We start from the raw sequence: 15,259 nt of genomic DNA, 5'->3' as shown, positions 1-15,259 counted from the left end.
AATAAGATTGTTTGAAAGGTACGTCAGTCCTCCTTGGTCTCCATCGCTCTACATCTCAACCAAATAACTTCCACACTCAGAGCCTGAAAACATTTCTTTATCCTGACAGTTTGTTAGTCATCATCTCTTGTTTCAGTTCACTCTGAGAGGATCCACCAACCGGTGATGTGTGGTCATGAAACAGTCCAGCTGTATTTCAGTCTGAGAGCTGCTGTGCCCAGAACAGATGGCTAATATGAGGAGAGGGAGATTGAATGGGCAGCAGCTCCCCTTCAGCACCAAGGTTAATAGATCCATCAGAGCAACATGGCAGCTCACGGTCGCTGCGTCCCGTGACAGACGAGTGATGGGAGCCAGAGGTTATACAAGCTATTAATAATAGAACAGGCTGAGGTCTGAAACGGATGAGGCCGACACTTATCTGCAGCGCTTTGAGGAGATGAAGTTAAGGTGGATTCAAACATAACGAAGGATAAAGGTTAGCAGGCATTAAAGAGCAAACTCTTACTGAAATCCCTTATTTTAATTAGTGAAAGCACGGCGGAACAATAGCCCATTGAATGTGTGCAAACTGTAATTAATTCAGGCACTTAAAGCAAAGTCAGAGTTAAATCCTTTAGAATCTCTAACACACTGAAGATCTAGAGGGATGTCCTGATTTATATCGTTCAAGGAAAGAAAGAATTAAAAAGACTAAACAGAACTATGAACGACGGCGGAAGATGGTTGATCGGTGTTGAAAATAAAACTCTGGAGTTCTTCTAAAGCAGTGAAATAAAACACACCTGCTATTATCCATTACAGACGTCCCATTCAGAGCTGAACATCTGAGAGGACAAAGGTAAAAGAGGACGAGCAGCGTTATGAACACCGTGACCTGGCTGGCTCTGGCTCTGGCTCTGGCTCTGGTTCACGTATGACTGTGTATCAGGTTGAGTCAGAACCTGCACAAACAGCAGCGGCTTCATATCACGTCGGGGCGTAAATTACTGTAAAGCCAAGGCGGCCATGTGGCGCCATTAGAGCCTGCCGAGCCGCTCGCTGCCAAACAGATTAAACAGAGAGAGGAGACCTGGCAACCCCATCGAGGAGGGACGGGGACGGGGACGGGGACGGACCAGGTGGAGACAAGAACGGAATAAAAATAACGACAGAGAGGAGGAAGCTGCCGGACTGAATGGGGCATCTACAACCTGTTTAAATCTGAAAAATACATTTCATACGGTATTATTTATTGGTTGTAATGTCTCGATGCTCTGGTGTTCTTTAAAGCTGATTCAGATCCCAATGTACAATAACAAATAAAACCGTCTATTTTATTCTATTGTAAAGGGATAAGTTGAGTTTAAATAAATTTAAACAATGTGCTATTGAATTAAGAAGCTAAAGAAACACCGTGGTAAACACTGGGCCAAAAATCACTGGAAAATGATAAAGACTTTTTTTTATTCCCGAGCTGCAAAATAACTGTTATTATCTCAAACTGATCCTTTTAGTCCAGTAACATTTGGAAAGCAGCAGAGCCAAGTGATTGTTTTATCTGAGCCCACTGAAGGGTGTGTAGAGCCAACAGGAAGTCAGAGCCGACCGGGACTGAGAATGGGTAGATAACAGATTTACACCTGGCGTTAACATCTGATCTGTATCTGGAGTCGTGTCTGGAGGCGGCCGACGTCCAACTCACGCGTCGTCTTTGCATTTGTAAATTAGCTCTTCTTATCTGTCACCTGTCACGTGCTCAGATCCGATCTCAATATGCAAATCTTTTGGGGTGTATTTGTTTTTCCCCATTTCACTGTTCGACAGGTTCCAGTCAGAAGGAAGAGGCGGAGTCAGAAGACCTTTCAAAGCATAGTCTGTATATAAATATGGACACCACGTCTCCTCTTCCTCTCATTGGTCAAACTGACTCTATGTTCCCGGGGATACGGGCGGCGCCATCTTGTGAGTTTGGATCCAGAGTCTGATCAGTACGGTCTGAGGGCGGAGCCACGTGGAGCCGTGATATTGATGCCCCGCCCACACTTCCTCCAGACTCACTCATGTTTTAGTTTAATTAATACTACGCTCTACTCTACCTCCACCTGTTACAAGGACATGTTGGATTATACACTGGACTTATTTTAGATTTTTTTTTACAACTCTCACTGTCCCACGGGTACGCTTTATGGAGCGGTTGGCATGGCAACTGGTGGTCGCCATTACGTCACATCCTGTTTCTATAGCGTCAAATAACTAAAACTAAACTTATCCAAAACATTGACACTTGAACATTCATCAACATTATATTAACTACCCAAAATGACAGAAACCATCCTTGAACAAATTTATTTGACGTATATTTTAGTGTTTTAGTTTGGTCCAAGTCCCGCCCACTAACATGGAGTGGGTGGAGCTTATGACCTATACTGCAGCCAGCCACCAGGGGGAGCTCTACTTGCTTTAGCTTCACTTTAAAGGAGCTGTTCCTCCGTCCATCTTAATACCGTCTATGCTTTCAGCTTGTGCAGCCATGTTTTTTCTTCAGACCGTGGTCACCCAAGAGTTTTTAACTATTCTAGTCACTTAAGCTTTTCTCCACTAGTTGAAGATTCATAAGACTCTAAAAGTCTCGACAGATATTAAAAGTGCCTTAACATCATCAATCTGGGAGTTTCTTTTCCATCGTGTTTAAATATCAGGCTATTAATAATGTCCTGATGGCAGCTTGATAAATCAAAGCCTGGATGCTGATCCATCTGTCTTGATTCCTGTCACATGACCCAGATGAAGTCATTTTCTCTTCTCAAGGCAAAGGATCCAACAAAGCTATCGCCACGCAGTCAACAGTTCCGGCGTTGATAAGTAAAGTTCACACTTTGTTCTCTTGCCATTTAGATGTGTGTGCGACCTCTGTTTGAGATACTGAAGTTAACCTGATTACACACACACACACTCATACAGGGTAAGGTCATATGCTGGTCACCATGGAAACAGGGAGGGCTCACGCCGCGTTTGGCGGCGGCGCTCAAGTCAAGGTGACCTCTCCTCCGTCATCAAACATGCAAACATATGACGTCCTCCATCCTGAGACCAAACGAGCAGCTGGTGTAACGACACTCATCACTGACACACTAACACAGAGGCAGTTTGTCGTCACCACATGATGCTGCTATTATTAACACCAAGAAATACATGAGTCAGATTCTACTGTGTGTGTTATCTGAGCCAGTATTAGTTAAAGGCAGACATTCCTCTGGTTGAGGCCAGAGTCCACACGTGTTATCACAAAGTTCTGCTGATAACCTCAGAGGTTCTTTTATTCTCACCAACCGGATTAGAATTAAAGCTGACGATATCTAATTCTCATTAATATATCAGATAACCAGAGGTGAAACAAGCTCTAAAGATTCACAACCTTTCCTCAAGTGCAAATTTTGCAAATATTAAGAACACGCCGATCAGGCACAACATTATGACCACCTGTAGGTCCCAAAACAGTTGTGAGTCATCAGAGAATGGACATGGGCCTTCTGAGGGTGTCCTGTTGTTAGTGGGGGGGTCTTTGAGGGGAGGTTACCACTACAACATGTCTGTTCTGCAGTAAATCCTCCTTCACGGTTGTTCTAATGTTCAGTTGATGATGAAACAGCTTCACGTCGTTTTATAGGATGTAGTTTGTTAAACTGGATTGAATTCCCGTTATTTATTCTACAACCACTGGATCCTATGGGTTGAGGGGAGGGGTCTCTGTGGATCATCCCACAGATACTTGATCAGTTTAGGATCTAGTGAATTTGGAGGCCAGGTCAACACCTTGTGCTGTTCTTCATGTGTTTTTTTTAGTTGTTCCTAAAGCGTTTTTGCCACCTAGACCAGACCAGGCACCCCCACCCCATTGCTATGGGGCGGGGGTGCCTGGTCTGGTCTAGGTGGCAAAAAGGTTGTGTTCCCAGCAGAACACTGAACTGTCACAAGATGGTTTAAATGTTATTCACTTCTCCTGTCAGTGGTCATAATGTTGTGGCTGTACAACTTGTGAATGCACTGGAAAGTACTGCTTGTATGCTAGCAGTTAGCATTAGTTTACAACTAAATGTCTTTGACTGGTTGGAGGACTATCCAATTGTATCTTTAGGATTCAAGTTTTCTCTGCATTGGTTGAATCACGCTCCAGAATCAAACCCAGACGACAAACTAAACAGAGTAAACTTTATAATTTCTACTTTTTAACGTCCTAACCATAACATGGCGCTAACAGACTGTACATGTGCAGGTGCACCGTGCATTAGAGGTGGTGCAGAACATTAATGCTAATGTGAGAAAAGCAATTACGGATCTGCACTGCATTACCAGCTGCATGTGGGAGTGCTCACAGTAACTGTATTGTGTCCATCATCATCATCATCATCATCATCATTATTATTATTATTATTATTATTTTTCTCTTGGACTTCATTTGCTTCTGCTCAGTCAGCGTGACAATCACAGCGCTAAGGCTGCACTGCTTCAACACCCTCAGGAGATGAACATTCATCGGCTGTGTGAGTGTGTGTGAGTGTGAGTGTGAGTGTGTGTGTGACTGTGTGTGTGTGAACTCAACCAATTTCCCTTTCAGATGAGCTCTTATCTGTGTGCAGGCGAGCAGAGGGAGAGTCAGCGCCCCCTATTCCAGAGATGCAGCTACAAAGGGAGACAGAGAGGAGGGGGAACTTCCGGTGCCATATTTGGAAGTGCTGGAATCCCCCCACCCCCCTCTTGACAGGGCAACCCATCTTTATTCACCTCACGTTCAGCTCATACCACAGGAAAGCTGGCGGCGGGGCGGTGGGAGAGGAGAGGAGATAACAGGAGGGAGGGAGGGAGTCTCCACAACCGCCGTGTGAATGGAGGTGATCGCTATCGTCATCGCCTCGCAGTGACGCATCTTTCTTTTCACGCACGTGATGTAACATGTGTTCTCACAAACACGTATGTTCACACAAGGACTGGCATCATTCCCTAAGAGGAGCTATCTGCTGTTTAGCTGGCGGGAGACTTGGTGCATGAGCTCCTGGTACAGCGGGGAGATAACGGCGTGTTCCTGCTTTTAATCCCCAGAGCACAACTTCATCCCTTCCTCTTCTTCCTCTTCCCAACGCAGACTCCTGTTTTAAATGTCACTCTGACGGCACAGCCACAATTAAACACACACATCCAGACACATCCTGCTTCCCCGTCCCTCTCAGGCCTTCCCCCCTTCGTTTCAGTCTAATTAGATTCAGAGAAGAACAGTGGATGGACGCCCTTGTCTCCTCGCTTTGCTTTCATTCGTTCTGTCTCTCTTTGGAGATCCGTCCCAGTAACTTTCCTTTCATCCTCTGCCAAAGCCCCCCTGCTCTCTGGCAGCCTCCTCCTCTCCCCCCTCAGTCTCCCTCCAGCTCAAGTTAGATAACTTACTGATGTGCTAAAGGATGCTGACGTCCTGCACACGTGCAGCCGATCCTGTGTTGTAGGCAACTAATATGTAAAATACCAAACACAGGCATGCAAGAGTTTCATGGTAGTTTTCTGACTGTCGGCAGCCCTGGTTTACCTCCGTCTATCGTAATCTTACAGCTCTGATCTTACAGATACATGCAGAAACATCTTTCTTCTTGACCTGGCCTGTGCCCCCGTTTCCAGACAACACCTGCACCACACAGGCAGGCTACAGAGAAACTAGAACAGAAAACCATTGGTATACAAATATTCTCTCATTTCAGCTATTTTAGATGATGACAGCTAGTCTGAGGGTTGGTGAAAGGCCTTCTGGGAAATGTAGGAAATCCCTGAATGAAGCATATTAACAGAACTTCACTGTAAACGGCCATTAGATGCGTTCAGTATAACGAGTAATGTAATATTACAGAGCAGAAATGACCAGCTGATATCAATGAACAAAAACAGTCAGATACTATTCTGATTCATTTCTGAACCACGGGGCAAGAATGCTGAAATCTATAGACCAAACTGTCTGTGCACGTTCTCAGTTATCTGGGTTATGGTCTATCAAGAGAACACCATAGAAAGGCAACTGGATTTGTAGGAGCATTCACTGGAGAACGAGGACAGGGTCCAACAGTCTCCTAGTGGACTAGTCCGTTTGTCGACTTCACGCTTTAAGCATCACGTCGACTGGTCGCTGATCACGTGACCATAACAACATGGACGCCTCCTAGAAGACAGGTGAGGAGCCCAGTGGGTCATTGTTTCATCAAGTGTGTGGAAATACTTCACTAAAGATGAAGCCCATACTACCGTGACATGTCAGTCCTGAAATACAACTAAAGTACTACTGCAAACAAGACATGCTAAGGCTAACGCTAGCAGAGGAACGGTCCAAACCCTCTGGACAGCAGTAAGTTAACAACTTCACCAAACGTCCTGTGTTAACAGAGAGAAGGAGGCTGCACATCAACTATTTGATAAAGTTATTAGACCTTTAGCTGCTTCACTATCCCATCTAACAACACACTGTGGAGGACTATTAAATGCTACTGATGGTGCTGAGGTGCTGCATGTTTTTATACAGGCTATACATATCTGTAGCTCACAGTATTGATAATCTCATGTGTTTATGTTCAGTTCTGTTGTGTTCTGTTAGTTGACATTGTTGCTGTGGTTGTAGAGCGTGTTTTGTTTTTGTCCTTGATGTCATTGAACGCACCATGCGAGAGACGGAAGTTACGGTGGAGCTGAGAGTTTGCAGAGAGAGAGATGAACATTATTAGTGTCACACTGACGGCGTTTGTGGTGTTGATGTGGTCTACGTCTGACCGGCAGCAACTCGTGTTCAAGCTTCAATTAACTTGCATTAAAGCCTCTGTAGCTTCGTTTGCATGAGACGCTATAATATGTATTCAGGTCAAGAATATACTATTCATTACTTTCTACTGTGTTCCAACTCCTACTAGTCATATGAGTTTCTGATGAACAACACCCACAGATGTTCCTGTTTAAACCCAAACTCCCCACCAGTCTTTTAGAACTGAAGAGTACAAGTCCAGTTGCCTTTCCTTAGTGTTTCTTTACCGTTCACTGGAGTCGTGTTTGCAACGTTGTGATTTGGTTTTCACCAGCTAAGAAAAACATTTGATTCCTCAACTGAGTGATGTTCTGCTTCCTTTCATCAGGACGTTCACTACATCATCACTATCACCATGCAGATTCAGCATATGTAGAGTGATGTAGAGTCCATGGATAAGCTGAGAGTAGTGATCTGAGCTGTAAAGTTGCTGATCGTCAAGAATATTTCTATCAACCTTTACGTAACAGGAATGCTTAATGAGCACATCTGCATGGCTGAACCCCTGTGCCCCTACCTGCTCTGCTCCCCACTTACATAACACAATCACGCAACCCACAGCAGAGTCGGAGAGCGTCACCGTGACGCTCGCCGACGCCGCAGCTCAAAGATCAGCAACGAGGCGCGAAGCTAGAACGACCCCTGGAGCTCGAGGAGGCTCAAGTTTTCAGCAGGGACACAAGCACAAAGCCGACGGTAGGACATGAGGAGGCGACGGAGGTGAAAGCAGCGTGACTAATGAGAGAAGAGAAATCACCGGAGGAATCCTGCATGAAGAGCAAAGCATCAGAACTCAATGTGTTTGTCTGCACGGGGACACAGAGGCAGGATGGAGGATCGGCTTCTTTTATTTCATACAACCTCAAACATGATGGAAGGAAAACAGACCAGGGTGATTCTATCTGCCTGATGAGCTTGTACATGACAGTAGAACCTCTTTTCATGGAGTGAAAGAGGAGGAAGAAAACCTCCTCCCTCCCTCCCTCCCTGCCTCAGTCAACCCACTGCTGCACTTTATCATTTCCCCAACAGATGCCCTGCCTCTCACCTGCAGCGCTCATCCTCCAACAACATCTGTCTGCTAGCTCATGAGCTGGAGGACACAACCGATAAGACGGCGTCACAGATAACACGCCAATGAAGTCTAATGAATCAGTACAGAAGGCAGCTGGAAAACTACTACGAAATGAAAAGCCCTGAACAGATTGTACTCGTGTGACTGTGGGGATAAAGTGTTCTCTAGCATTACTCACAGCCCCCCCCACACACACACATTGGACCAAAACCCTCCCTGGAGAACAAATAGTTTTGGCTTCGCTCTTCCACCACCAGCGCCTCGTGTCTCGCAGAGGTTGGACTTGATAATATGACAATATTTATGGGAGGAATCATGACTGCATTCACTAGAGGAGGCTCCGTGCTGATAGTCGGGCAATTCAAATACCAACGCAGCCTCTTTAGAAGAGATTGATGCCGTTCACCAGCACATAATGTGATGGAGACACCTGAGCTGAAAGCTTCTGTCAATAACCAGAGAAACGAGGGCTCCTTTCATCAGATGAGTTATTACAGGGAAACTCTGGAGTTCCTACATTACAACCTCGTTTATTCAAGATCGCATTCATGCATAATTAATCTGCATCGCCCAAGGATGTTTAGTGAGAAAGCAAACGCCACTTGAAGAATGTTATTAAGCCACAAACCCACAAGAAAATATTTACTCTGCAGTGGAACCAGGGAACCAGGTGTCATTTGTTTCTGTTGTTAATTTGCATTAATCCATCATCATCAGTCTGTTAATGTGTCAGTGATATCTTCTGATGCGGTGAAGCCAGCGGTCACACACTAGAGAAGCTAGGGCAACTTTAACGAACACGTACATTTATGGACAAACGTGTCAACGGTAAATCAGTAAATGGTAAATGGCCTTGCTTTTATATAGCGCTTTTCTACCTATTGGTACTCAAAGCGCTTTACAGTCAGAGACACATCTACCCATTCGCTCACACAAGCACACACACATTCATACACCAGTGCCACGCACTGGGAGCAACTGGGGGTTCAGTGTCTTGCTCAAGGACACTTCGACATGTGGCACATTCCGGGGATCGAACCGCTAACCCTCTGGTTCGTGAACAACCTGCTCTACCTACTGAGCCACAGTCGATGCTGCAGATCAGTGGCAGGATGGCTCGGTACCAAAGGTGGATTTATGGGATTAGCCTCGATTTGACGCAACTTGTAGATTTATCCAACAAAGGTTCAAAAAAGGCAACTGGACCTGTAGAGTTTTTTTGAGAAGACGTTTCATCCGAGTAGCTTCTTCAGTTCTAGGGGACTGGTGGGAAGTCTGAGGTTTAAATAGGAACTCCTCCTGAAGAACTTGCTTGTTATGCGACTCCAAGTGTCTCCACAAACTTGTTATTACGAATTTTTCAGGAGGAGTTCCTATTTAAACCTCAGACTTCCCACCAGTCCCCTAGAACTGAAGAAGCTACTCAGATGAAACGTCTTCTCAAAAAAACTCTACAAGTCCAGTTGCCTTTTTTGAACCTTTGTTGGATATACCATGACCTGGATGACTGAGAACCTTCACAGACAGCTCGTAGATTATTTTGGTCTTTATTCCACTGACACAAACTGAACCCCACTACATACGTCATTCTTGTCCAGAACCCTCGTCACCTCACGCATCAACTCTCTGCTCTACCCTCCAAGTGTCTCCACAAACGCTGCAGCAGCTCGTATCATCACCAGAACATCAGCCCAGTTCTTCAGCAGCTCCACTGGCTTCCAGTAAAATCCTGCATTGAAAACAAGATCCTGCTACTTAAAGGCCCTTCACAACCAAGCTCCATCACATCTATCTGAACTTCCCAATACTCTCAGATCCTCCTCAGCCACTGTCCACCATGGCTTCTAGAGCATTCAGTCGCTCAGCTCCACTCCACCTGACATTCAAAACATAGACTCTCTGGCATGTTTCTGATCCAGACCGGCTTTCCCTCGTATCTCATTTCTATTTACTTAAATCTGCTTTTATAACAGTGCATTGTATTTTTTATTCTTATGATGTTTATGTAAGGTGACCTTGAGTGCTTTGAAAGGCGTTTTCTTCATGAAGGTTATCGTATCCAGCGCCGGTTTAAAAATAACAGTCAGATGTTGATTCAGCTTTGTTCTCTGTGGTCTGTAGTACGTTCCTATTAAATACCAGAAATACTTTTAATTCAACACAGTCTCCACAATGATCCTGCAGGTGAATCACCAGCTTCCTGACTCTGCTTCTACATAATGAAATAAGTATTTATTTCATTATTAGAATGGATTGTACCTAATGAATTGCCTGTTAATGCAACCACACCTGGACCCATGTGAGACCGTGTGATGGAGGACATGAGCGTCCCGTCTGTCCACCGTCTAGTCCCATGCACGCTCAGCAGACCTCCAGGCAGCCTCGCCCCGACGCTCCAGTTTCATTCATTCAACAAACTGAGCCGGCGGTTCTGCAGGGATTACAATGCTCGGCTGAATACGCTCCCCCAACAAACAAACACACAGATGGTGTTTGTTCAGCAACCACAACAACCTGAGGAGACGCAGCGTTTAGCCGCGTTCCCGAACACGTCTCCTCGCGTCATCTGAACCTCCACAGTGATCCAGGAGGACGTCTCAGACGGACGGACCACACCGGCCGGTAGAGGCTCCCTGTGTTTAATGTGAGCTTAGACATCGGTACAGAGCAGCTCTACAGCGCTGCATGCGTGCTGCAACGAGGCGAAACACAACACACACACAGTCGTGAGACACTACTGCCCACACACACACACACACATGCATGCACCCGTGTGACTCATCCAGAAATTACATTCAGCTTCTCTTGTCTCAGCGGCAGAGCGGTGAGGCTGCAGCGCTGGTTATTCTGGACGCTAACAGTCCAACAAACTGGAAACACAATCAGAAACAAAAGCCGCTGTTCATCCAGGGAGGGGTCATCATGCATCATGGCCCATCAACGCCGTGGCCCTGCAGCTTTTTAAGGGTTAAGATCTGCTGGTTGGGGTTAAAGTGACACGTATCTGATGTGGATGAACGGTTAATGGAGGTCTAACAGGAGCAAGAACATTTTATTGTGATATTATGATATTATGTATTGTGTGATTAATGTTCCTCATCTCCATCTCACTGCTACAGGCTTTAATTCTCTCCTCGGTGGAGAAACAAACGCTGAGTGTCTGATGTTTGCTGGCACCTCCGGGCCTCCTCCACGCTTTTAATGAGCCAATAAAGATCCTGACTGGACCAGCTCAGAGGTTCCCCCAGCCGGGGCCTCACCGCCGCAGCACCGGCGAGCGTCGGGCTCCTACAATCAGCCCCCAGCGGGGTCCAGACCGGCAGCAGGGCCCCACTTCTCCTCCTCCTCCTCCTCCTGGCTCCTGCTGACTCCTTAATGATGCATCCTGCTGGTGACAGGAAGAAAGCCCAGCTCTGCTCTTCTGCATGATGCCGTTTTCATACTTGACCCCCGAGCAGCACCGTCTGTCACCTCGTCTTTTTGTACATAGCATACGCTTTTCTTTCCCAACACAAATGTTCATAGCAAACACATCAAGGTCTGCATACAATGGTTATTGTTAGATATCAGTGGTAGATCCTCCCTCAGCATCGGTTCCTCTCCACTGAACCCTCATTAGAGCCTTTTCAAGAAACCACACACAGCATACAGAAGGTCAACTGTTCTTTCCTTCACGTGTCCTGCCTCTGCCACACAAGGAACCATGAACCCCCATCCTCCAGCTCCCATGCCCTGGTAGCTCTAAAGCACTCCGACCCTCTCCGGGTATTTTTGTGGAGGCGTGTGGAACGGTGACAAGTCTCCTCACATAAAGGAAAGCCCTTCGCCCCTGGAGAGCTGCCCCTTCAGCTGCAGTGAAACTCAAGAGCAACACCTCTCCGGCACGGCCCCTGCCCTCGCCCCTGCCCCGCTCCACTCTGCTGAGGAGATAATAGATTTATTCTCTCCTTATTCTAGGACAAAGTCTTCATCGTGATTCAGGCGTTTATTCTAATCTCAGAAAGAGTCAGAGCAGATCACTGATTAAGAGTTTTGTGTTCAGGTTATAAAGCTCCACATGGACGGGGCTTCACAGGCTCAGACTGAACTGCCCCGGGGCAAAGTGTCAGCTCAGACATTTAGTCTTAACACTGGAACTTATATGATGGACTCACTCCCTCACTCCCTCAGCATTACTGCAGATAAAACAGAATAAACGGGTCAAATAAACACAGCCAATGAAACCTCAGAGTTCAGGGAGGAGGCTCTGACTTTTAAATCTTTAGATTGATAAGATATCAACCCCCTGCCTCTGATTACTTTGCCCTTTCCAATCATTTTTGACATTTTCCAGCCTTTACGCGCCACATGAGTCTCAGTCCGCAGCGCTCAACTCTCTTCAGTTCCTCCTGCGGATCAGCTCCTCATCATTAAACGACTCCACCACACAAACAGAGGCCACTTCTGTGTCCAGAGTGGAAAGACCGGGACTAACAGAAGGTCAGGTGAGTCCAAGTTGTCCCCGCGCCCTCCTCCGTGTCCGTCCACCCGTGCAGCAGGTGTCCGTGGGAGACAAACTAAGCAAGCGGCCGCTTCTTACCTTGTAGACATTCTCCGTTATGCGGTGCACCTCGTCGGTCCGGGACATCCTTGTCGGCGCGTCAGTCAGAACCATAGACTACAGCTTGTTCCTCTCTGGGTGAGGAGGGGGGACTGTCCGAGCTGAGAGCGGCGGAGAGGAGGCAGCTGCTCGCGTGGATCGTGTCGCGCTGACTGAGAGAGACGAACACGTCAGGCCGTGGGATCCCTGCTTTTATAGGAAAGTCCTCCGCTGCGCCCACACCGGCTCCCCACGCAGCCAGTCAGTCAGTCGGTGCCTCTCGGTTGGAGCGCAGAGGCGGACTCTACGGGAGATGGGCGGCGCTGCGTTCAAGGGCGGTGGGAAATGGAACGACTCGAACAACCTAAGCGACACCAGATTAGATTAAATCAGATTAGATTCATTGCTGCTGCATAAAGAACAGATACATAGACCATGAAATACGGTTTGGCATCAAAGCGGAAGAACAAAGAGAAGAATTAACCCAGTAAGAGGAAATAAATCACATCAAGAATAGTAAATAAAAGATGCAGTACTAATATATAAATGGATATATCAGTATATCAGTCAGTACACACACATATCTATACGTACAGATCTAAATACATTCATAGATGGATAGATATTTGAATAATCAAATCTTAAAAATGAAATTCGACCAATTTACCAAAACCTCCAGATCAGAACCCAACTTCATCTCCCTATCAAGACCTTAGAGGGGCCACATTAGAAGTTTTCCCTCCATCTAACACAGATTGACCCTTTTACCCAACAGGTAATCCATCCACCCCATTTAAATTAGAATCCTAATCTCTGGGTTCTGACTGACGCACATTAATTTAAAATTAAAAGATTAAAACTTCTCCTTGGAGATGACAGACCATCAGCCCCTCTGACTCAGTTGCTTTGTTCTGCCAGAGGAGCGTCTGAAACCCTGACACTGGCTTCTCCGAGCTTTAAAGGGAGTCCATAAACGCAGCATACCATTTAAAGAAGCCACGCCTGCCCTCGCTGTGTCACGCAGCCCACGCCGCCTCTGCTACAACCATTCAGAACCATTCACCTGACTGAGCGTCTCCACACGGACCCTGGAGGTCTCAGGAGTCTCCATCCTGGTCCCCCCAATCATCCAGTCTATGTAGAGGTTCAGTGAGATCAGAACATGTTTATTCATCTTGTAACCTCTCTACAGGTCAGGGCAGTGGTCTGGTACCGGAGGATGGATTTGTTTTTGTGTTTTTGTGACATTCCAACAGTAGATGAGTCCACAGAGAGGGTATAACTGTGGTCCACGTATCTGCTCTATATTTGTGTGGTTTCTGGCTGAGTGGGCTCTGCCTGGTATGAGTGGGACGGAGCCACGTTTTCTTGGATTCAAAGCCTGGTGTGGTGGGCCGGGGAATCCCACTCATCTCAGCGCATCACGATGTGGAAGCTGGCACTGAGGAGATAACAGGATTGGCTTCTCTTTTCTGTTCTTTTCTGTTCTTCCTCCAGCGAGATAAAACAGATACGTCTGGTGGAGCAGATAATAAAGTGGAAGCACGGCGCTCCACCACAACAGACTTGTTTTGTTTTGATGGTCACATCTGATTAACGTGAGGAGGCCTGAGGAGGCCACGGCTGGAGACGCTCAGTGGGAATCAATCAGGCATGTTTGGAGCCCATCGATCCTCTGTGACCGTTCAGTCCTCACACTTAGTTTCCTTTATTGAATGTGAGCTTTCATTAGGTTTGCTGAGCGTCAACACGCCTCCAATGATACACCAACAAATTAAGATGTTGACGGTTAATGAAGCTCAGCTCCAGGAGGAATCAGAGCCTGAGACGGACTATGACCAGAGATGACGACAATAAAACCAGCTCTTTGAATACCAACATACCGGTCTCAGCACTGATGCCTCCCAGCCAGAAGGTTCTGGGTTCTAATCCAGGCCCACTGGTTCCTTTCTGTGTGTAGTCTGCATGTTCTCCCTGTGTCTGCGTGGGTTCTCTCCAGGTTCTCCAGCTTCCTCCCACCGTCCAAAGACATGCTGGTTAGGTTCATTGGTGATTCTAAATACAGCCGGCAGGTCCAGAGTGTTGTGGAGAGGGTACGGTCTCCACGGGAAGTGTCGGTTCAAATCCCAATATCAGAACTTTTTGGGAGCAGCTTCAGGACCAGTTGGTGGAGTCACTGGTTCACTCCCTTCCAGGTTCTTCCAAGCGTGCTCTCATGGAATGAATGAATGAATGAATGAATGCAACAAAGAACTATAATCACAAATCAGGAAGGAAAACGTTCTGTGTCACTTTAAGTTTGTGATCTCCTTTTTAAGACTTGTCTCAGCTCAGTTGAGTCTTTCCCATCAAAACCGTCCCAGACTGATCTTCACCTGGACACAGAGACATGGACACAGAGACATGGACGCAGGTCAGACTGAAGACACAGTAACTAATATGTTAGTTGCTGTGATACTTACTGCCCTTAAGACTTTACTAGACAATGAATAAACCAAAAATATGCTGAGCTCAAGTAATTAATCAGCTTTGGGGAACTGAAAGATCTGAACCTGAGACTTTGGATTTGTCCCAGAAGAATTACAAGGCTCCACGTGTCCCCTCGTTATAAACAGTCCCACAGCTAGGACTCAGCAGGTCACATGAATCAGGACTTGTTAATCATTTGATATTTTGAGAAATATACTTCATTGCATTCAGGCCAAGAGGTGAGAAGTTTGAAACCACTCTTGTGAAGTTTAGCTTGAAGACTCAAAGAAGCCCGTCCTGTCCCTGAACCCAAAACAAGAAATCATTTTGG

At 46.4% G+C, this 15,259-nt stretch overlaps 1 protein-coding gene across 5 annotated transcripts in view; it reads right to left on the bottom strand.

Moving 5' to 3' along the window:
- The window catches only part of baiap2b (BAR/IMD domain containing adaptor protein 2b), a 64,429-nt gene extending 51,778 nt beyond the window's left edge, over window positions 1–12,651 (bottom strand). For all 5 annotated transcript variants that reach the window (XR_014699621.1, XM_084567392.1, XM_084567394.1 and 2 more), the window contains exon 1: window positions 12,460–12,651. Coding sequence is in view for 4 of the 5 variants with exons in the window: in XM_084567392.1 (XP_084423518.1) it covers window positions 12,460–12,534 (75 nt within the window). In the remaining variant the exon portion in view is untranslated. The remainder of the gene's footprint in view (window positions 1–12,459) is intronic.
- Between the last annotated feature and the right edge of the window lie 2,608 nt (window positions 12,652–15,259).

This window comes from Chelon labrosus (genome assembly GCF_963514085.1).
Source record: "Chelon labrosus genome assembly, chromosome: 19".
Lineage (NCBI taxonomy): Eukaryota > Metazoa > Chordata > Actinopteri > Mugiliformes > Mugilidae > Chelon > Chelon labrosus.
This window is presented reverse-complemented; position numbering and strand designations above follow the sequence as displayed.